The following is a 22741-nucleotide window of genomic DNA, read 5'->3' on the forward strand; positions in this document are numbered from 1 at the left end:
TATGGTTGGAAGCAAGGCTGCCAGTATTGTCATTTGTCTTTGAGCCAATGTATAAGGACAATGTTTCTATAACAGATAATGTTCTCATTATTCTTATAAGGAGACTCTAACATCATTATCAAGAAGCCCAGAGCAATAGAAACAAACATAAGCTGCATATCGAATCCCTTGGAGAGAAATCTGCCATGTGCAGAATTCAAAACCTACATTATCGCTGTAAATAATGTGACACTTAATGTTGCAGAGCGGCATACCTATGTGATTAGACTCTGACAGAGGCAACCATTCCTTGAGTCCTGCATGCTAGTTCCAGGGCAGTGACTCAGTAAATTAGTCTAGTTTCAATGCCCCAGAACAAGTTTATGGTACTTGAGTTGGAGAGTCAAATCATACAGGTATTTTGCATTGTGGCATGATGGTAAAATGATCAGTAGATTTAGAGATATAAGTAACTGAGCACATATGCAAGTCTGGACTTAACCTGTAAAAGTGGAGCTTGTTCCAGACACGTAAGCCTAATGTACAGTCTGTACAACAGAGCTCAAAAAGAAAGGAGCCAATCAGGTGTACTGCAGTGCAACAGCATGCTGATACCCGTGTTTCCCCGAAAATAAGACACTGTCTTATATTTTCTTTGCCCCCCAAAAACACACTAGGTCTTATTTTCAGGGGATGTCTTATTTTTTTTTTCTTTTTTACTGTGCAACAAAATGTACAACAATTTAAAGTTATCTGGTATCACTCCGCCTGCCACAGTAACCGGCGCTATAGAGGAATATCAGCTAATGCGGCTCTGCTCCCTCCGCCGCCGAAGCCTTGCTTTATGCAGCGCTGGCATGCTTTGCCATCAGGGTCAGTGGTACCAGCGGTGCAGCAGTGGGCACATCAGACAGTGGACAGCGTGGTAAAGAACAGTACCATTTACCGGTACACATTACAGTACAGTACCATTACATTATGCAGTGCCTTCAGGGGGACAGCAGTTGGTGAAGTATGGTACTGGCGTGCTCCCTGTCACTGCGCTGCCCGGAGGGAGTCCCCCGTCATCCCCTTAATACAACATGTCCCTGCAGGCTGACACCATCTCTCCTGCTCTTCAAGTTTCCCCTTACATGCTACCACCAAACTAGGTCTTATTTTCGGGGTAGGTCTTATATTACAGGAATCTTGAAAAATAGTGCTGGGTCTTACTTTCAGGGTAGGTCTTATTTTCGGGGAAACAGGGTAGAAGGACAAAGTACAATAACAAAAAGACAAGCTCATAAGTGTGCTGCTTCTCCTTTTACTGTCCAGTCACAGGGAGGGGGTGGGGAGGAGACTTGTTAATTGAAACTGCACAAGAGAAATATCAGGTCCCCTCTCCAGGGTTGTGCTGTGTGCAAAAGCTGTGTAAGTTTCAGAACTGGATGGGCAGAAATACAAATCCTTTGGCAGGTAAAACAGCCCTCATATGTATTTCATCTGTGTATTTAACTGTTTGAAGGGTGTTCCTCTTTAAAAGTTAGAATTTCTCTTGTTCAGACCCATGGAAGTTACACCCCAGCTCCTTCTACAAAAATGGATTGAAAAATCAACTTTTGTCAAGCAGCGGGAGGGGGGGACCACAGTGACATCCACAGCTTGAATTAAGCAGGAATCAGCCAGAAGATATCTTCTTCAACTATGACCACATGCACGCAGTATGGGTCTATAGATTTGAATAGGGCTATTTCCCAAGGCTGAAGGTGTTTAGGAGATGTCCCTATTCAAGTGTAGGAGGGCTCACTGTGCAGGTGCAGCCAGAAGTAAAGCATAAGTTATCTAAACGATGTAAACATTGGAGCAGGCCAAGCCTGTCCTACTCAGGTAAGTGAACAGTTGGGGTGTTAGTTTAGGTCAGGAGGGCTAAGCAGGGCGGGTATGTGTACGTCATCTGAAAGTATGCTCATTATTTAAAGGACCAATAGGAAGGGGCTTGGCTGAGCTAGACTTTTACAGGTAAAAACAAGAATTGCATGCAAAGAATAGAAAGCTAGTCCAAATATATTTGAAAGTACTTACTTGTGGAGTCAGTTTTAAAAATGTGTGATGAGGTGAGGCATTGGACAGGACCAACCTGCTGTGCACTTCTGTTCCATCTTGCAGGAGTACACCATAAGCTTTTCCATTGTCATCCACTAGGATCTGCTCTACTACCTTTCAAAAAAGAGAAAGTTTATAGAGTTACTGGAAAGCCTTAATCTTCTCTTGCCTCTACAAACTAACACAGTTGGAGCTGGCTTCTAAGGGAAATACATTTAGTTTAGGGCTGTGGAAATTAAAGATCAAATTCTCGATTAATCGTAAACTTTTTGATCGATAAAAATTATTTTGATCGCCAATGAAAACAATCACCTCTTCGCCGGCTTCCGGGAGTCCCACCGGCGATGTCACGGACATCGACGTTACTGGACTCCTCCGCCCTTCCCCAAGTGGCTCCGTCGGCTTACAAAGGGAAAGAGGAGGAGTCCGGTGACGTCGATGTCCGTGACGGCTAACGAAGGGAAGGGGGGAGGAGTCCAGTGACGTTGATGTCCGTGACGTCACCGGACTCCTCCCCCTTCCCTTCGTTAGCCGACGGAGCCACTTGGGCCGGTGAGTTTGCCCAAGAAAGTTTCTGCACGAGCGCCAGCCAAGGCATTGGCCTATACACATACAGCACAGCAATGAAGTAATAAAATGAACTAGGATCACACTAATCCAGCACATTATTATTCTGAGTTGCCCCACTCAAGCGGCGGCCATATTGAGTGGGGCACGTGAGATTAATAACGTGCTGGATTAGTGTGATCCTAGTTCATTTTATTACTTCATTGCTGTGCTGTATGTGTATAGGCCAATGTAGTTGGATCTGTATGTGCGTTATAATTAATCGAAATTAATCGATTAAAAAAAATTTCGATTAATCGAACACGAAAATTTTAATCATTACCAGCCCTAATTTAGTTACATCTCAGAATTCCAGTTATTTATGAGAGACAGTGGTAATGAGGCAGTTTGCCACTTATTATTACAGTAGTATTACTATTGCTAAAATGTCAGACATTGGAAGAGTGCATCTCTGTGCTTCCAAAATAGTAAAATGAATATATTAATAGGGTGGGGGAGGGGCAGATAGATATCTGCTTTGTACTTCATCATAAAAATAGACACAGAGGTCACCATCTACCTGTGTCTAAGAAGTAGTGTTTGGAGATTGGCTACACAAACCTTTTCTGTGTAAATCTCAGCTCCTGCTTCCACCGCCGCTTTGGCAATTGCACTGGACACCATGCCCATTCCTCCTTCTACATAACCCCACGACCCTTTCTTTCCTTCTAGTTCTCCCATGACGTGATGTAATAACACATACCTGTGAATGAGGAAACACAAGCGTCATAATTATTTCTAGAACATCTACATTTTGTATTACAAAAAAGGTATTCCAATGTTTTCTTGTTTTGGGTTTAATGATGGCACTTGTATAATTTTGAAACTATACACAATACAAATTCAATTGAAAGCTCAAACACAACTGTAAATGACCAATGCTATATAGGAAGCAGCTTATTGGTTTGCACTAAAACTTGTGCTGTGCAATCCTCACAATGCAAGTAGAAAGTCAACAGTGGGAACTCCACTCATGATTGTCTGAATCAGTTTCACCGTGCTCGAAGAAAAACTGTGGTGTGGCAACAAAAACCTGTTCCTATTTAACTATTGGGGGATGATGACTTGGAAAAATAAAATGAAAACAAAAGTGGAGTTGTCAATTCCAACCAATCAGGTTTCACATTTCATTTTATAAAGAGCATTTCAAAAAGAATTCGGACTGCTGTGGCCAATAAATGTACTTATTGAATGATTCAGCTTATTTGTGTGTAATATTGTAAAGCTAGGCAGATAATCAACAGTCCTTATTGAACAGGTATGCATGCAAGTGAGTCCTGTATTTTTATAGCACAAAGGTGAAATGTAGATATTAGTAAAAGAATACAAATACAGATGACATACCCACTTCCAGGTGTAGATGGACTCGCCATTGCACCGATAACGGCATCTGTAGCCAGAGTACATTTCAAAGGTTCAGACTCAAACCACTGATCTAGAATCTGAAAATACAAGTCACATCATTCTGCATGTTATTTTATATAGCTGTAGGTGAATAAGGCTATCCTTGAATAGGGAGACATAGGCCATCCACCTATAGGGCAACATAGGTCCGTCCACCTATAGGGCGACATAAGCCGTCCACGAATAGGGCGACATAGGCCGTCCACGAATAGGGCGACATAGGCCGTCCATGAATAGGGCGACATAGGCCGTCCATGAATAGGGCGACATAGGCCGTCCATGAATAGGACGGCATAGGCCGTCCATGAATAGGACGACATAGGCCGTCTACCTATAGGGCGATATAGGCGTCCGGGAATAGGACGACGTTGGCCGTCCAGGAATAGGACGACATAGGCAGTCCATGAAAAGGACGACATAGGCCATCCATGAATAGAAACCATCCAATAGGAATCCAGATGGCAGGAAATTCCTGCAGTATCTCTAACTGTTCACCACTATGTACAGAAAAAAATAAAATGTCTTGCCTGAAGTTGAGTTTTAACAAGAGAGGCAGCACAGTGGCTGAGCAGGTAGCACTTGCAGTACTGGAGCTGCGTATAATTTTGAGTAAATTAAATTGGCATTACAGTTTTGGAAGCAACAGTTTCTGCTCCACATAACTTAAAAACTCAAATTGATTTAACACACCTAAAAAGTATAATTTATCACATATGACACATCACAAAAAAGTGCTCATTTCTTCTTATACACTAAATCTATACAGATAGGCTAACTGATATCTGACTCAACTGGTGTTGTTTAATTTCCTGTGTGGAAGAAAGGCCTTGCATTCTACTTCTGTATCAATATCTTGCCAAGAAACCCAATGAATAGTCACAATAGCACAAATAACCAAAGGCCTGAATTGGCACTGCTTCAATGCTACTAGACAGCCAGAATAACACAAGGCAAGGTATGCAGAGGACAAAGGACAAGACTGTTAATGGGAAAGTACCTTACTTAGGACTGAACAATGACAGTTTTAAAATGATTTTTCTTTTCTTAAAGTCTGTTAGCATAAATATAGCATATGAATATTTAGTGTTTTATATCTCAAAGAGGTTACACAAACACTAAACTAATTAAATCCCCCAACAGTCAAATGAGATAGCTTTGTAAAGGTCTGAGACAGATTTAGCAACATAGACGAGACAGATTTTCACTCTAAACATTGGTCAGGGGCATGTTTTATATTGTCACTTAGGGTTGCCACCTGTCCAGGATTCACCCGGACAGTCCGGGTTTTGAATGCTGTGTCCGGGTTTCATGGCAGCAGAAACCCGGACACAAGATGTCAGGCAGACAGGGGCAACCAAAATTAAGATAGGGGCTACTGGCCCCCCACTAAAAATAGTCTCAACTGTGATATTTACATATGAATGGGCGGCGCTATTTGCATATGAATACGCTGCGACTCCTCCCAAGAAAAAATGTCCACGCGTCGCTAGAGTGTTCGGGTTTCGCTTGAAGAAAAGGTGGCAACCCTATTGTCACTGTGTTACTGTAGCATAGCAGAGGAGAGAATTTATGAAGAAAGCTGAACTCTTATAGTAAATCTATCTCATAATCTGTCTCTCTGCTCCTGTTTTGCATTGTCTACCTTTCTCAACAGAACTAAGAAATGTCTCCCAGAGAGTGGCAATGATATGTCCCAAGATGTATGATGGCGATTCATGGAAAGGTTACTCCTCCGGGGACTGTCCTGAGGATGTTGCATGTTCCCAGGATGACTATGACTGGACACCCTGATATGTACTGGCACCATAATTTGCAGGATCACTGCTGTTAATAATATGTTGATAATGATGCCACCACAACAGGACTAAAGGACTGTTACACATGAACAGAATGGACTTCAATGTTTGAGATCTACACAATGCAGACTACAGGATAAGGTGCAGTGGTGAAGCCTCATGATGACATAAAAAAATTGCCCCGACTTCCATGTATTAATCCTTACCTGCAAATAACAGGTACAGGTAACTTTTCCTTTTAGTAACAGTAATGTTTTCAGGTATTGCTGACTATAGTCTATTTCTTTGGTAACTTTATGTATTTTGTCTCCATCTTATGTTTATCTATGTAGTCCCTCTAAAAATTCTTATGGGCATGTACAGCCTTGCAGAAATAGCTATAATATTAGCAGGGAATCGCGTATAGAGATGGAGACAGATTTGTTGTAATAGAATTGTAATTCAGTAGAAAGGAGAGTATTGTTATGAGTCTTTTATTGCAGTGATGCATGAAACCATGATGTATAATATATGCATGAATACAAGATCACACTCGCACATTCCAACTGTTTTATACTGCTTGTGCAGACATACAATTTTTACATCATCTGGCATACAGAACTTTATGAACAAATGCATTATATTTATATGGTTCAGGTACACATTGCTTATTCATAATATTTGTTCCCAATATACAGGTGAAACTCGAATAATTAGAATATCATGCAAAAGTAATTGCAGTAAATGCTGCAAAAGGGGCCCAAACCAAGTACTGAGTACATATGCATGCTTGTACTTTTCAGAGGTCCGATATTGTTCCATGTACAATCCTTGTTTTATTGATTGCATGTAATATTCTACTTTTTTGAGGTTGTGGATTTGGGGTTCTTGGGGTTTTCATGAGCTGTAAACCATAATCATCACAATTATGACAAATCACGGCTTTAATTATCTTGCTTTGCATGTAATGAGTCTATCTCATATATTAGTTTCACCTTTTAAGTTGCATTAGTGAAATAAATGAACTTTGCACGATATTCTAATTATTCGAGTTTCACCTGTAAGCAAAGGCCCACTATAGGTATCAAAATAAAATAGTAAAGGGTTGTTATGAGGTTGGATTTGCTTCCTGCAGTGACCTTCTTTTAAATTAACTTTAGGATGACTTCATGTTCAATGTACAACATCTCATTCATCCAGGTCGTGGTATATCTGTAGAAACTAAATCAAAACAACTGGACTTGCTCTATATTCCTTGAAGACGTTTCGCTGGTCATCCAACTAGTTTTCTCAATTTAGAATTTCTGAATTGAGGAAGCTAGTCGCATTACCAGCGTCTTCAAGAAAAAAACAGTCAGTCCAGTTGTTTTGATTTATTTTCTACAGCTAAGCAGGAAACCAAAAGCTTATTTATATGTGACCATAGCATGGATCGGTTTGCTGCCTTTCACACTGCAATGACAAAAGTGACTTTCCTACGAAGCCCATTGTTTGCAAAAATACAAAAAAGTTGGTTACCTTGGATATAGGACCAGTAAGAACTTCATAATATTTAGGAATCTGACTCCCCAGTGTAATTCCTGGCATGTTAAGATAGAACAAGGAGGAGAAGTGTCAAGGTTACCAATAAATCGGTATTCATTTAATATATTACCTCTGAATAGCTTTCTTAGAGCATGATATACAACTACTATTAGCCTAAAAAAATCAATAGGTAGTATAACAATCACAGCAGGAATTATTTTATGCATCTTCTGCCAGCTGTCATCTAAAATAAAGTGAAAAATAAAAATATATGGTCTTCCTACGGAAGTATATAGTAGCACACACCGGCTTTCATTAAAGGCTGTAGAGTTTTAAGTGACTTCACTCTCTGCGCTAGTGACCCCTGAGTGATGGCTGCTGTGTCTACTGGTGGTGCATCAAGAAGAGGATCTATTGCCGACACCAAACGATTCATAAAGTGCTCATATTTTGGGTATGCCTATAGAGGAAGAAAAAGAACGAAGCAAGTAACCATAATGAGTCATAGCAAAATTACATGTCCTTTTCATATCAACAAATTGTGGTAGTCAAGTAAATAAGGGTATTAAGCAAATTTCTATATACTAATTTAAGCTCTGGTTTAGCAACTTGGGGTCATAATAAAAAAAAAAAGAGGAACTTTGCTACTATCAAATTCTGGTCAAAAAACATATAGAGAATGTTATTGTCAAGTTTTCCACAACCATGAATGGCAAGTGAGGTGCAGGGAAATCAACAACTAGTTTGAACTTTATAAAGCCTTGAATGTTGTCTTCAGTTTGATTGGATCTAATAGTTTAATCAAACTCCAAAAGTACGAGCCAGAGTAAACAATTTCAGGCCAATTCACTTCCAGTAGTGAAGCAACAGTGCAGTGTTTTAAAAGAACTAGGGCACAGCCATCCTTATATAAATATCTTTTAAATCATTTTGCTGATCGACCTTTAGGCCCCATTCACACTTGAGCTGAGCATCTTTGGTTGTTTTTTGAGGATTTGTAGAGGTGTTTTTGCGCACATTTCAGACTTACGCTTTTTTTTATTTTTTTTAGGGATGCACATATACTTTTCGAGTACCAGTGCAGATTCTTGGCATTTTCAGGAGAACTACAAGGGTTGTAGCAGTTGCCGCTGTGACCGGGCTCTGGCACTCCCCCCACTGTCCTGAAATCATTAGTCGATATTGTTTTAGAAAAACTGTCACCTGACAACAAAAATTTATCAGTACTCGTACTTGTAAGTACTCGGCAAGTACTCGTACTCGCAAAACTGGTATCTGTGCATCCCTTTATTTATAAAAACAAAATCATACATTAAAACAGAGATGTACAAATCCCAGGAGCTCCGCGTGCTCCTTACAAATGACAGATGCCTCCTAACTTTTAAATTTTTCTCTAGTCTAGCCCTGGAGCTTAAAAGTATCGGTACATGTACTTGTACCGAGTACTGTACTTGGTATCTGTGCAACCCTAGTTTTTTTAATTATTATTTTTAATTAATTTTTACCACGTTAAGCATGTTATGGGCATTTTTTAGGTGCTTTCATTGATATCTATTTAGGCTAAAACTCTAGATTCTGCAACCAAAAGAAGCTCATGTACTCTTTCAAGCTACAGGTGTTTAGCTACTAGTGACAGAATGCTCAGATGCAGGGCCGACCCTATAATGAGGAGGTTGCCTCAGGGGGCATTTTATTGAGACACATATTGCCTGCCGCCACTCCCACCCCCCCACCAGCCAGGGCATCCCAGGTTTCAGAGTCTCTACAGTGAGGCAGTTGCCTCAAGACAGCATCTAATTGGGCAATATGGGGGGTGTGCCTGCAGCCCCCCTTCTGGCAAGAGGGTCCCAGGTTGCCAAGAGCTCTTAGCAACCTGTGATGCTCTGGCTGGGGTCCCACCCAGCTCACTGACATCACTGGTTGCCAGGAGCTGAGTGGAATGCTCTGGCACCAGTGTGGATGGGGGGAGCAACTCTGAGCCCTTGCTTTGGGTGACAGAATGTCTAGCTTCCTCACTGACCATTGGCATCCTGCAGCGTACCCTCCCAGGACTTGCACCTCCTTGCACACACCCATCCACCCACCCCAGGTGGCAAAAACTGTAGATGTGAACAGGGACCATTGAGAACAACAACTCCTCATGCTGATCATTGTAGCACTTAGGTATTGGAGCTACGAAACGCTCAGGTGCAAATGGGGCCTTGCAGCTTCCTTTCAGTTTTCAGTGTCTTCAGTCCCACAATGCAGGTTTTGGAGATGGATAACGCTGAATAAAGAAATATCTTTTACGATTATCAATAAGCACCTGAGTTGAAATTAGAATGCCAAAACATATTCTGAGAAATATTATATTATGACAATGTTCTATTTTTCTTGCTACCCATTACACAAGGATATGGAATTATTTCTCTTTGTTCTCCAAACACTATGGCAGATGTAATTTTTTTTCTTGCTGGTTTCAGAGTTCTTTTTGAAAACTAGTTGCTCTATATTGTGATTAATATTATCCTTATCAAGCTGGAAAACACAATAATGTTATGTTTATGTTTGCCTAATAGGAAAAAATTAAAGGAATAAATAACACTTTTGTGAAACAAAAAAAATATTAAATTCTATTATCATTAATAATCTATAACATTATATCGGTCATATATTTTGTTTACGTGACAATGCATTATATATAACCTGCAAAAGTACACTTTGGTGGCCAACGTAAAAGTAGATGGGTGAAGTGGCTGCAAGTGCAGAAGTGTGAATGCCATTACAATAGCAACCAGTGGAGAAGTGTGCATTGCATCAATACTGTGGCAGTCAGTGGAGAAGTGTGTGGGTGCAGTGGTGGCCAGTGGAAAAGTGCATGGGAGGTTCTCTGTCACAGCGGTGGTCAATGCAGAAGTGATGTTTGATGCTGTGGCGGACAGTGGAGGCCAGTGCAGAAGTGTGAATCATGTAATGGTGGCAGGTGCAGACGTGCTTGGGTGCAGTGCAGTAGAGAAATGCATAGGGGCAGTAGAGGACAGTGGCAGAACAGAGAAGGTCAGTCATAGGGATGGAGAGGCTCTGAGGAGGACTTTTGAGATGTGATGTGGAGGGGGGGAGTCTGAGATACTTACATACTTAAATTTTCAGACCTCTTGTCAGAGCATGTTCCTGCCGAGGAGTAATGGGGTGCTTCCCCTTTTTCCAGTCTTCTTGCCATATGACAGGTCACAAGATAAAGGGTCAGGGCAGGAAGAAAGACAGTTTGCCTTAACTCTCTATTGGGCACCTGACCACACAGGAGGGTAGCTTGTGGCTAGGGTGTGGAACTACAGTGCATCTGGGGAGTCATTCCCATGCCACCCCAAGGTGCCAGCTCTGGCATTGTCCAGTGTTGGAATCATAAGCAGTTGCCACTTTTCACAACTTGGGATGTCTGGGCAGGCAGTGTTGGGTGAAACTATTCTATGCGGACACGGGCTTTCAATGTTTATCTGTCAAAAGAGCTTTCTTTCACTTTATTGCCACAATATGGTGGCAGACAACGTGGCTGAAAGAAAGACTCAGCAAAGCATGTTCATGCCTAGTACTTGTGGTGCTTATTTGCTATAGGTGGCTGAGAGGCACATGAGCAGCTGCCACTGTGCTGATAGCCCAGGAAGTGAGAGGGACTGGTGCTGTGATACCAACAAAGCTGACATACCTGCTTTTTTCCACTTTTTTAAAATATGTGCTGTACATGATTTAGGTTTGCATAAATGAGAAGCAGGCAAGGCAAGATGTAAGGAACCCTGAACTGGTGATATTGCATGTTTTTCTTCTGTGCTTGGGTAAATCATGCAGAGTCTGCAAATACTATAAATATGATGGGATTCATGGCAAGCTGCACAATCACTACATTCTATAGTGCTTTTATAGATTTGGGTGTGAGGCACTGGTGGGTTGACGATTCCTCTAGCTTGCTTACTTTGGCTCCATTAGCTGTGATGGCTGTAGGTCTACCACTGTGTAGAAAACCTACCATTACATTGTGTGATAAAAAGCTATTTACAATCCATGATACACCATGAGTAGATAGTCCACTTACCTCAGCATCTTTCTTAGAGAACTGAGCTATCTGCTGCTGGTTCTTTACCATATCTAACCCTAGAAGTAGAGACCTTGGTGGCTGTCCCTTCACATTTTCTAACATCGGAGTAAATGAATGAGGATCTCGAAAGTAAATTTTTAACCCATGTTTCTGAAAACAAATAATAAAAAGTACATAAATTCATAATACAAAAAATATGCAACAAATATGTGTATACTGTGTATAATAACGATCTAAATAATGGAGATACATAATCAATGAGATGTAGTCACAACCCTAAATCTCATGATACAAAACAAGGCGTGTTCTATATAATTAATTACAAACTCTTTAACCACTCCAATGTATAGCCATTTTTTTTAAATTAACATACACGTAACTTTCTGTATATTATTAAGCTACAAAAAAAAAAGACTAAAGTAGCTAAAGAGCAAGAGAGTGTGTACATAAGAGAAGGACAAAGGACAGTCTGAAAAGTTAAAGAGGAACTTTACCCTCATCAATGACAACAAAAGCAGCTTTAGAAATGTTTAGTAATGGCAATCTACAAACACATACTTCTACATAATTGCCGGCTATTCTTTGCATACCTTATTTTTATTTTCCTCCCCATTCTTCTCACAGTGGCCATTTTTACTAAGGGCAGATTACTAGATCGCCATTAACTTCCTGGACCTCAGGCACATGTGACCAGAACATGTGACCATGCACATCATCTCAGGGGGAGAAAATGTCTTTGCCTGAGATCTCATGAGATTACAGATGAGATTTCCCAGCAATGCTCTGCTGGTGTCACCTTCCCAGTATGCAATACTTGGGCACATGACATCATTTGTGCCAAAGAGGACCAGGAAGTAAAAAAAAAAAAATTGTAAGTAAAATAAAACTATGTTTTTTTCTAACTAATGAATGCAAGATGATTTCATATCAGCATGCAGAGCTGTATGCTGATGTGATTTTTTAGGCAAAGGGAATAAAGGTCAATTTTTAAGATAAAAGCTAAAATAATTATAAAACTTAGAAAAGTAAGGTAGATTGCTTATATCAATTGTAATGTAAACTAATACTGGCTGCATTGATGTACATTGGGTGAATATGGTACATGCTGCATTTAAAATCCACAGAATCCACTATAATGTGTCACAGTTGCATTAAGGAAAACACTGTTTTTATTTTAATGGACCAAGCAACCCCACTTGCCAGCTCCACTACTGCTAGGACTTTCATAAAACTCTTAATGATCAGAGAGTGAAACTATCAGTTTATGACAGACGGGCCTTTCATCAACAGATTTAAACATGTACAGTTCCTATAAAAAAAAAAATTACTCGAAACCCATTTTCTCATTGCGCATTTACTCAAAACCCATTGCCCATACACTAATCATCTTCATTTAACTACGTATGTGATAATTTAGGTGTGTCATATTTAAAAAGGGTTGCATACTCAGTGGCATTCTTAGTTTTTTTGCCCGCTAAGACGGGTCGAGAGGGGCTGGGGGGGTTTAGGAGGGAGGGTGTTGCTGGATGGTGCACAATCAGGGTGTGGTGGGTAGTGCTAGTGGAGAGTGACACTGCTAAGAGCCATGTAGGGAGATGTATAAGGGCCATACAGCTCTCTCCGCCCAGCTCTTAGCAACCTGGGATGCTCTTGCCAGCATCCCGCTGAGCTCCTAGCAACCAGCGGCATCACTGGTTGCCAGGAGCTTGGTGGGACCATGCAAAAGCGTCCCAGGTTGCTAAGAGCTGGTGGAGAGAGCTGTATGGCCCTTATACATCTCCCTACCAGGCTCTTAGCAACCTGGGGCACTGGCCGAAAAGGGGGAGGCAGGTACACTGCAAACATTCTGCCACGGCCATGCTGCTCTGCCTGCCAATCCCTCCTTGTGACCCAAAGAAATTCCACCTCAGGCAACAGCCTCAGACTAGATCATTATAGGGATGACTCTGTGTATACTAATGCAATCAGTTATTTTTTATTGCAATTAATTGAAATTAATTAATTGAAATAATTTGCAGAGATCCAATTCCACATTGACTTGAAAGTCTAATTCTGTGTCTAAACAGCACATTTTAAAGCAAATAGAAAATAGTCAAAATAGCACATTTAAAGCAGACTTTATTCACACCACATGCTTGGCACTCATTGATACCTGCTAAACGCACTTGAGTTAATGTGTGTTGAGATACTTTTTATTATGTGCTGCCTTGATGTGCTTTTTTTTCACAGAAGATGCCAAAATACTTAATTTTTTCTTGCACATGATCGAATGATGGAAGCCAGCAGATCTTCACCTCATTCACTAAGGCAAATTCCCTTAAAGTGACATTAAACCCTCAGATTTTTTAACATAAAACAATAGTGTAATGTGTGCCTTACTGTAATCCATTGTTGTTTCCCTTCTCTTTGCTGCTCTTCCTTTTAAATCTGTATCTGTTCTCATGCTGGGCAGAACTTCTGTTTTGCAGCAGACTGCCTTGTCTCTGAAATGGATACATGGTGTCTGTGTGTAGGTTTGCAACCTGAGCCAGCACTACAGGAAGAAGCACTCAGCTGCAAAGGGGAGTTTCTTCCCAAGCATGAGAAGACATGAGGATTTAAACGGAAGAGCAGCAAAGAGATGGGAAACAACCATGGATTACAGTAAGGCGCACATTACAGTATTGGTTTATGTTACAAAATCTGAGGGTTTAATGTCCCTTTAAGTGAACTGCCTTGGTGCCTTTAGCAAATCAATTGCAGTAGGGAAGCACTGATACCATCCACACAGCCCACACCGAAGAATCAGTGGTTTGACCAAGCTGTTGGTAAAAGATGGCTGAAATTACAATCTGAGGAAGTCTGATATAGAAGGATCATCCAGTCGAGTTTGTTGGGAGAGAAAGAATAAAAGCAAAGATTGTGCTTCTGTTAAATTGATTGTTTCTCCTGTATTGAAATAGTCTAACATCCCTATTCTTACTAATACAAAGTGATTATAGTCTGTGCTAGCCAAATTATTAGCTTAGCCTGCAATAAACACGTTAGACTCGATCAGCAATAACGACATTTGTTCAGGGGAAGAACAATTGCCCCTTTGTCCTTTTCAGGACTTCTCTCTGCCTGTCCTCCCTCACTACACAGTAATCTAATTATATATATTAAATAAGAATTTGAATAGCTTTTTTTTATCCTAATACATTTTTTATTTGTATTCAATGCTAATAGAAAATGAACAAACCCTATAACCTATAATGCAAATACAAGATGCATTCAATGTGCATTGACAGTCCAATTACAACATTATAAGGGTGATCTTAAGAGAATTAAAGATATTTAAAAATCCAAATATTTCTATGCAGTAGAACTGGGTGGCTATAGTGTCACAGCATTGGTTCTAATGGTTGCTCCTGTTTTTGTATTTATGACAGCACTGGGCATTCTATGGCCACATTATAGACCAGTTGCTGACCTGCGCTCATTTATGGCTGGCTGACAGTGGATGCACTGGCCTCCAAGGCGGGTGCATCCACTGCAAGCCATAGCCCAGCACAGGTCAGTGACCGAACTTTGTCCGGACCACATTTCTCTTTAGTCCTTGGTTGCTAAAACTGCTGGCATCCTATTAACCAATGATGTCACAGATTGTCCTCTGCAGTCATTGGTTGCTAGGAACACTGGGTGTTTCTAACAACCAGTGACAAAGTCTTCCCTCCCCAGTTTTAACCCATCCTCCTCCTCCATCCTCTCCTGCTCCCTCACCTCCTGGCTGTGGCGTTTATAAAAAGAAAAAGTTATGTGGCACATATTTACTATTAATGCCTCTTCCCACTGGGTCTGTTCGTTAATTGCCCGCAACTTCCGCCCAAATTGAGATCTACTGCACCACAACACGGCATGCATTCACTACTTTTTTCAATCACACCACAATGCACAGTATTGTGGTACCACACATTGCGGTGTGATTGATTGCATTGAGGTGCATTTCGGGGTGCCATTCAATGGCGATGCAACGTACCTGCAGTACTGTAATGCACAGAAGGTGCATTGTGCGGTACCGTGTGTTAATCACATGAGAAACTGGGACTGCCGGCCGAACCAATAGGCGCAATTGTTTCGGCCCTCCACAACAGTCCTAGTTTCTTATCTGGCCCCTTGAAAAAACTGATTGCCCACTTAGAGGGTCAAGGATGGAAGGAGCGCTACATTGGGTATAAAGAGAGCAGCAGAGGCATAGTAGAAAAATTGAAAATGGAACAAGGGCTCCTGTTGGACTCAGTAGGTCAGCAGCATAATTTTCTTTTCTTGTCAATTTAAGTTTTTTGCAGGCTATTGACAGAGCTTTTATTTTGCACTTCATGCTGTCCTAAGCAGACTAGAATAAAAAACACTTTTTTTTGTATAAGGTCCCTACCTAGCATCATGCAATTTTGTTTTATTAAAAATGACTGCTAGGCTATGCTATTAGAGGCAGCATGTAGTCTGCTTTGTATTTATAGCTACTTTTTAACTGCACATACCAAAACCCTAAATAAAAGAGATGATTGAATATTTTCTTAAACTCTTTTAACTCCTTCCAACATTCCCCTGCATCCATATTGCTGATTGTAGCCACAAATGATTGATTGAAAAGAAATGGCCAATGGGAGCCATTATAGTAAGTATAGCTTTCACTATAGTAATGGAATCATTATGCAATTCACTGGGACAAGCTTCCTTCCAGTCCAGCCAGAATCTTTGCTATGCCTGGGGGTGAGTTCTTTGTGAGGCAGAGGCATTAATTGCTTATTCAGGTAGGAACAGCCACTGAATGCCAGAACCTGCCTTTAGATGTAGAAGAGACATGGACCTGGCAGAGCTCCAGGGCCGGTTATGCTGGGTGGAAGCCCTTGCCACAACATGCGTAAGGGTGTAAATATTTTTTCATGGCAGCAGCAAGATGAAGTGATGGTCCTAAAGTTGTTTTACTTTTGGGTGCCCTTTAGTACTTGGTCTATGCACTGTCCCATGCAGCCAAAGAAGGACTGGAACAGCTTCCTTTTTGCAACAAGCACTGTGTCTGGCTGCCATGCAACTGGCCAACTAATTACTGTTTCCATGCACAGGTTCTTCCCTGCATTGTTCATTGTCTGCGCTGCCGATGCTACCATTGTGCAAAAGCTATGAAGTTTTTTTTCTGTTATAACTAACCTGCTTTTTTATGTGCTTGGTAAGACTTATGAAAATTCCATCTGTGTCCTAGTTACAATCGGTATAATAAAAACAACTTTCATGATTGTACTCATCATTTTCATAAATTAGTACATACCATAAAATATGGCCCATCGTGTATAATATTTTCCTATTTACTTTGAAATCTTAGTTAGCTTGCAGATCAATAAAAAGGCTAAGCATGGCTGCTGGATCATATGAGCAGCAAATATCTAAATTATTTAACTTGAGAACTGGAACTGAAAGTTGACCCGAGGGCATTCGGTACATGACTAACACACAAATTCACACATTACAAAGAAAATCAGGAAGCATCAGCTCATTTGATATTTCATAATGTAGCTCTGTTGCTGATTCCTAAAAACAGAGCTATTACAGCATTGCAAAATCTGGTTAAATAGCATGATTCAATTCACAGCAGTGACAGAACACCCTGTATAACAAAGACATAACTTTCCAATTTACATGGCTCTCTCAGCTATAAATGAAACACAACCCTTTATAAGCACATTTCACTAGTTTCAAAGGTTTCCCATCTTTTCTTAAAATAAAAAAAGCTATCAGACCTAAGGTGCCCATACACTGCTCGATTCTCGTACGAGAATCGCGGGAAATCCCGCGATAGTACGAGAATCGAGCAGTGTGAACGGAGACGTGCGACCGTTTCTACTGTACGGTCGCACGTCTTCCGTCGAACCAGCATGTTTGAAAACCAGCCGGGAATCGTACGATTCTCGGCTGGTTAGAACGGTGCTCGGAAGACTAATGCCGAACGGGCGCACACTGCCCGTTCAGCATTGCGGTCATCGGAAGCCCGCCGCTCAGGGGGGTGGGCTTGTGATGATCGAGAGTGCGATCTGCCTGTCCAAGATAGGCAGATCGTACGTTTTTTTAATCCCTGTACAACCATCGCAAGACTAAGGTCTTGCGATGGTTGTACAGTGTATGGCCACCTTTAGATATATGGAAGTCGGATTGTTTTTGAAGATGCAAGCTGTTGGACTGTTAACCTTATCCATGCTTCCCAACTGTTGTCAGTGAGAATCAGCATGCAACCAGAAAGGAGGCTCATTAAGGAGTGAAGCACAAATGATGATAGCCCTGGAGCCTGCACATTCAAAAACACGTCAGCTGTGGCAGCTCCCATATTTCTGCACGGATAGGTTACTTAGAAAACAGTGTAAGTATGTAGTTAATAGACCTGTGCGATTCGTTTCGTTCCGAATCGAAATTCAGACGAAATTTCGGAAATTCGGAGATTCGGATGTATCAGGGGTTATTACAGATTATTACGAATTACAGAAAAAAAAGTTATTATGAATTACAGATATAACGGATGCAAACGAATCCGAATTTCTGATTCCGAATTTCCGATTAATTTTTTCGCGAAAATTCGTGGTAGCAAAGTGACATTTGAGAACATAAAAACTTTTTTCCCCTCTTAAATGTCACTTTGCTGCAATGAACAAAACAAAATGAAAACGATACGAAAGTTCGTACGGATTTCCGCTAACGAATTTAGTCTGAATCCGAATTCCGAAACGAATTGACTTTCGGACCCGAATTCCGAAAAACGAAATAAAGCAAAATCCAAATCAAATCAAAACGAAACTAAACAAATGTTTTGCTGGTGCAAATGTCTAGTAGTTAATCTCCTAAATTCCTTCCCTATTTTTGGGACTTCTGTAGTTAGCAGTGGGCTGTACCAAGCCTAACTATACCTCAATAGGAGTGTTTCTGCAATCTCAGAGTGTATTTTCTCTGCTGCATGACGTTTGAGCTTGCTCCGGTAGGGTGTGCTAAAGAAATCTTACTCTGTGTTAGGGATATCTGGCCAATCTGTGGGCATGGGGAACCTGCTTAGGGAAGCTAGGAGAACTATTTAATATCTAAGCTACTTTCTGTTCCGTCTCTTCTCTCCTGGGTTTTTACCCTGTGAGGATGTCAGCTTTTTCAGTCTCTCCTAGACATATGGAGAGATGAATGGATCTCCCCTTCTGGGAGAAACCCCTGAAGAACTTGGCTTCTAGAAGAAAAGAGTGTATGGCCTTGAGGAAACAAGCTGCTTCTGTCCCTCATATATGGAAACGTGGTGAGTGATGGTTGGGTGGTAAGTTTTACACAAGGACCTTGCTATGTTTGCCTGCCTTGGAAGTGAAGCTGGGGATGCCACTAGGACCCCAATTGCGAAGGAGCGTAAGCTTCGATAGGGACCAGCAAGCACAGATAATAACCAGAGACTTTAATGAAAGGTCTAGAAGAGATTGAGACCTAGTTCACAGAATGAGATCCAGTATGCTGTAAGATATCCTGATACACACCTCACCCTCTTTTAATATTGCCACGTGCAATAAAACCTTTTATTATCCATTTTAAATCTACTAGTGACTGGCACCCATCCTTCTGAACAACCAGAGAAAAAGAACCATGACTGAGGTGAATGAGGCTGGAACTTTAAGTGGATAGACTTAAAAGGAGAACTATGGGGTTAGGGCTTTTCCCCATAGTTCGTCTTAGGGTAACGGGAGGACACAAACTACCGTCCTCCCGTCACCCTAAGCTCAGTATACCACAAGCAACAGCTCGCGGTATACTGAAACGCTGCAGTATACCGCGAGCTACAGCGGGGAGCAGGCAGGGGGGAATCCAGCCCCTCCCCTGTCACGGCAGAGAGCTGCAACAGGATCGAGAGGTGAGCGAACGCCGGTATGTGTTCGCTCACGTCCCGATCTACTGAGCCAACCTGTGATACTCTCATTGTCACAGGTCGGCTAGAACTATGAGGTGAGTGAAAAGCACTCATCTCATAGTTCTCCTTTAAAGCATTTATAATGCAGCTATTGGGTAGCGAAAGAGCCATATCCATGTCCCTGCCTGGTAACCAATAGCGCTACAACAGAAACAAACGTTACCTTCAGTTCCAGATCTTTATAAATCTGTGGTCTCAGGAGACTGAGTAGATATGATGCTCTAGAGAATTTAAAACCTAGAAGAACCAAGACAGCAGATTTTAGAGGAAACATACTACTGATCACTTTATTGTGCTTTGTGCCTGAAACGAAAATTGAGCATAAAATGTTTTTAAATAGACAAGGTGAATACGGTTATTGGTTCTACCATTGATGCAGGGTTTTTTTTTGGAATGTCAACTGATTGGTATCTGTACTTTTGTGTACACAAATGCAGGATTGCAACAGTCAGCCAATATGGCGCCAGAGTATAAATATGGATGGGTATTATAGGATGGTATTTCTCTATGGCCTTCCTAATTCACACATGGCTGTAAAACTATAAATGTTAACAAAATACCTCAAAATGTAGGGCTATACAGCGTCATGGCTATTTAAAATGGAACGCCATGCTACTGAATGATGGTATGTGGGTGTATAGAGACACTAAACCTCCTGGAGTATTTTCATCCCATACTTATATAGCCAAAAATGGTTTGATAAAGACCATCAAAATCAATATAAAACAATATACAAATATAGAAAATGTATAAAATATGCAAAAAGGAACACATAAACCCTTTTTAGTCTTTCTGAAAAAAGGGTGTAAGGTGTTTGCTGAAGTTCCACTTGTGAAACAGCCTATGAAAATGACACTAAACTCAGGAGTTAAATCTTAGAAATTTATTCAAGTACTAATAACTATTAGGACAAATGTATCTTATTTGTGTATCAATCGGCTGTAGATCCTCAAATCATCTCTGAATTGGTGCTGACACTGTCCTTCCTTCTGGAGGGGGGCTACTTTTGTTCCCCATGGTCCCTGTGTGTGGTGAAGTAGTCTCTGCTCCAAGCTTGCTCCCGTGATTGACTATAATTTTACTGCAACATAGTAAAAACTTAACATGAGATTGTAGTCCATCACATTTCCATTTTTAAGATTTAACTCCAGAGTTCAGTGTCACTTTAAATAAGTTTACAAGAGCGGTTTGCATATAAATCAAGGACACAATATAAACACGACACAATATAAACACGACACAATGGGGTTGATTTACTAAAGCAGTAGAGCATGTTCACTTTCAAGATGAAGTTTTATTTCTGAAAGGTGAATGAAAATTCACTTTGCAAAGATGATTAAAAAAAAAAAAGGTTTTTGCTTAGACATGATTGAATGATTGTCAGAGTCAGCACAACTTTACTTCATTTTCTAATCTATTTAATATTAGATATTAGTTAGTTGGAAGGAGGTGACAGGTTCTCTTTATGGGGAGATCAGGGGTCTATTAGACCTCTGATGCCTCTCCTGCTCTCCAATACAGATCATCAAGCACAGGAATGTGCTTGATATTCTGTTTACCCGACACTTCGACTGGCTTCTGACAGCTGAAACAGGAAGCATAGCGAGCACAGCACTTCATGCTTCAGTGATCACAGAGCAGATCAAGGAATGGACATTCCCTGGTCTACTCCTGTTCTCCATCCTGACACTATTTGTGGCAGACCCAAAAACCATGGTGGGGGTAGTGGCATGATTGTGGCTAGTACAAGTGATCTGGGTGGCTGTACAGCCTCCTAGGTAGATCAGTGGTAGTTATAGCAGTGGGCCCTACCTTATGTCATTGGTTGCTAGGACGACAGCGGTCCTAGCAACCAATGACTGAAGCGGAGGGGGCCTGTGCTGGGTTATGGCAGGAAGTGGATGCATTGACATTGGAGGCCGGCGAACCCACTGTCAGCCAGCCATAACCCAGCGCAGTTTGGCGATCACAGTCTGGACAGAACCACCACTTGGTCCATTGCTGGACCACGGTCTGCCATTTAGTGACCCCTGCTCTAGTCCATTAGTAAATCAGGGTTCTGGGATATACAGTATAGTAATGCGGCAGTCCACTGCCACTACAGTGCTTTACACCAATCTTCCAGGTGCCAGTACCGCATTGTGCTGTGTGACTTCCTTCCTGCTATGAAAACATAGAGGGACACTTGACATCACTTATGAGAGGGAGTTTACCTGGAATGATCTCTTCTGTAACTGCTGCTCCTCCAATCACGTGTCTTCTTTCAAGAACCACGGCACTCAATCCAGATTTCTGCAAATAAGCTGCCTACGAAAGGCATAAAACAGGATGTAAATATATTTTTATTTTTACAAGGCATTTTCAAGAACAGGAAACACTTTGGAAGTTGAAAGGGCAAGTTCACCTTTTCAAAAAATGTGAAAAAAATGAACCTACTCATAGCCACCTTCCCATCTCCACCAGACCCTGCTGCACCTTCCTCAGTCCCCGCTATGATGCCATTGTCAACTGGTGTAGTGATCCGTACACTTTACACTAGAATTGACAGCCCCGCAGTCGGGAATAATCATAACGCTTACAAACGGTGAGCGCTCATTGGTCAGTCACATGACCACACTGACAAATAAGAAGTTTGTCTTATTTCTGGAACCTGGTCCTTGGCTCTGAAGTTTCTCACTGGTCAATGGAGGGGAAAGCCTGAATAAAAAATATATACAGAAGCCTGCAGGGAGAAGAATCCCCCACCCCCCCAAACATGTAATATGGTAGTATAACATATTGCATTACCCTTTCAGCTTTCAAGATATACTATACCTGGTATGAGATGTTTGTTGGTGACAGCACGACTTTGTATACAGATTATTAAAGCTGATCTGCAGCCCCCTATGTAAAGTAATATTTATATTTATAATGTCCAGTCATGCTGTGAAATATATTTACCTGAATATTTCAAGGTTTTCCATTTTCCCATATGGACAGTCCAAGCAGAGCAGCAGGGAAATGTCTGTGTCACAGACTCTGCGACCACTAGGTACAGAAGCCAGGGGTGTATCTACTGCGAGGCAAACTAGGCATTTGCCTAGGGCGGCACTTTCCAGGGGCGCGCCAAAAAATGCTGCCCCCAAACCAGTTAGGTGAGAGAAAAAAGAAAAATTATATTATAAATTATTCATAAATTACTGCCAGTACTCCTGGACCTGGTGCTTCTTTCACTGGGGGATCAACGTGTCCACCTATGCCGCCTACTTCTACATGTATGCTGCAGCTCCTTCCTCTTCATGGTCAATGTGCTGTGCAATGTATTGGTGTGTGTGGAACAAAAAGGGGAGAGAGCAGTGTTCCAAGTGGGGATCACTGCAAAAG

The 22741-nt window shown here is 41.3% G+C and overlaps 1 protein-coding gene across 1 annotated transcript in view; it reads right to left on the bottom strand.

The window, feature by feature from the left end:
* Positions 1–22741, bottom strand: part of PYROXD2 (pyridine nucleotide-disulphide oxidoreductase domain 2) — a 59296-nt gene that overhangs the window by 30101 nt on the left and 6454 nt on the right. The window contains exons 3-10 of the mRNA XM_018562448.1: positions 21592–21685; positions 19542–19615; positions 11437–11589; positions 7677–7830; positions 7365–7426; positions 4012–4109; positions 3229–3370; positions 2041–2175 (exon numbers count right to left, since the gene is read on the bottom strand). Coding sequence (XP_018417950.1) covers positions 2041–2175; positions 3229–3370; positions 4012–4109; positions 7365–7426; positions 7677–7830; positions 11437–11589; positions 19542–19615; positions 21592–21685 — 912 coding nt within the window. The remainder of the gene's footprint in view (positions 1–2040; positions 2176–3228; positions 3371–4011; positions 4110–7364; positions 7427–7676; positions 7831–11436; positions 11590–19541; positions 19616–21591; positions 21686–22741) is intronic.

This window comes from Nanorana parkeri, unplaced genomic scaffold, assembly GCF_000935625.1.
Source record: "Nanorana parkeri isolate BGI_ZX_2015 unplaced genomic scaffold, ASM93562v1 scaffold2, whole genome shotgun sequence".
NCBI lineage: Eukaryota > Metazoa > Chordata > Amphibia > Anura > Dicroglossidae > Nanorana > Nanorana parkeri.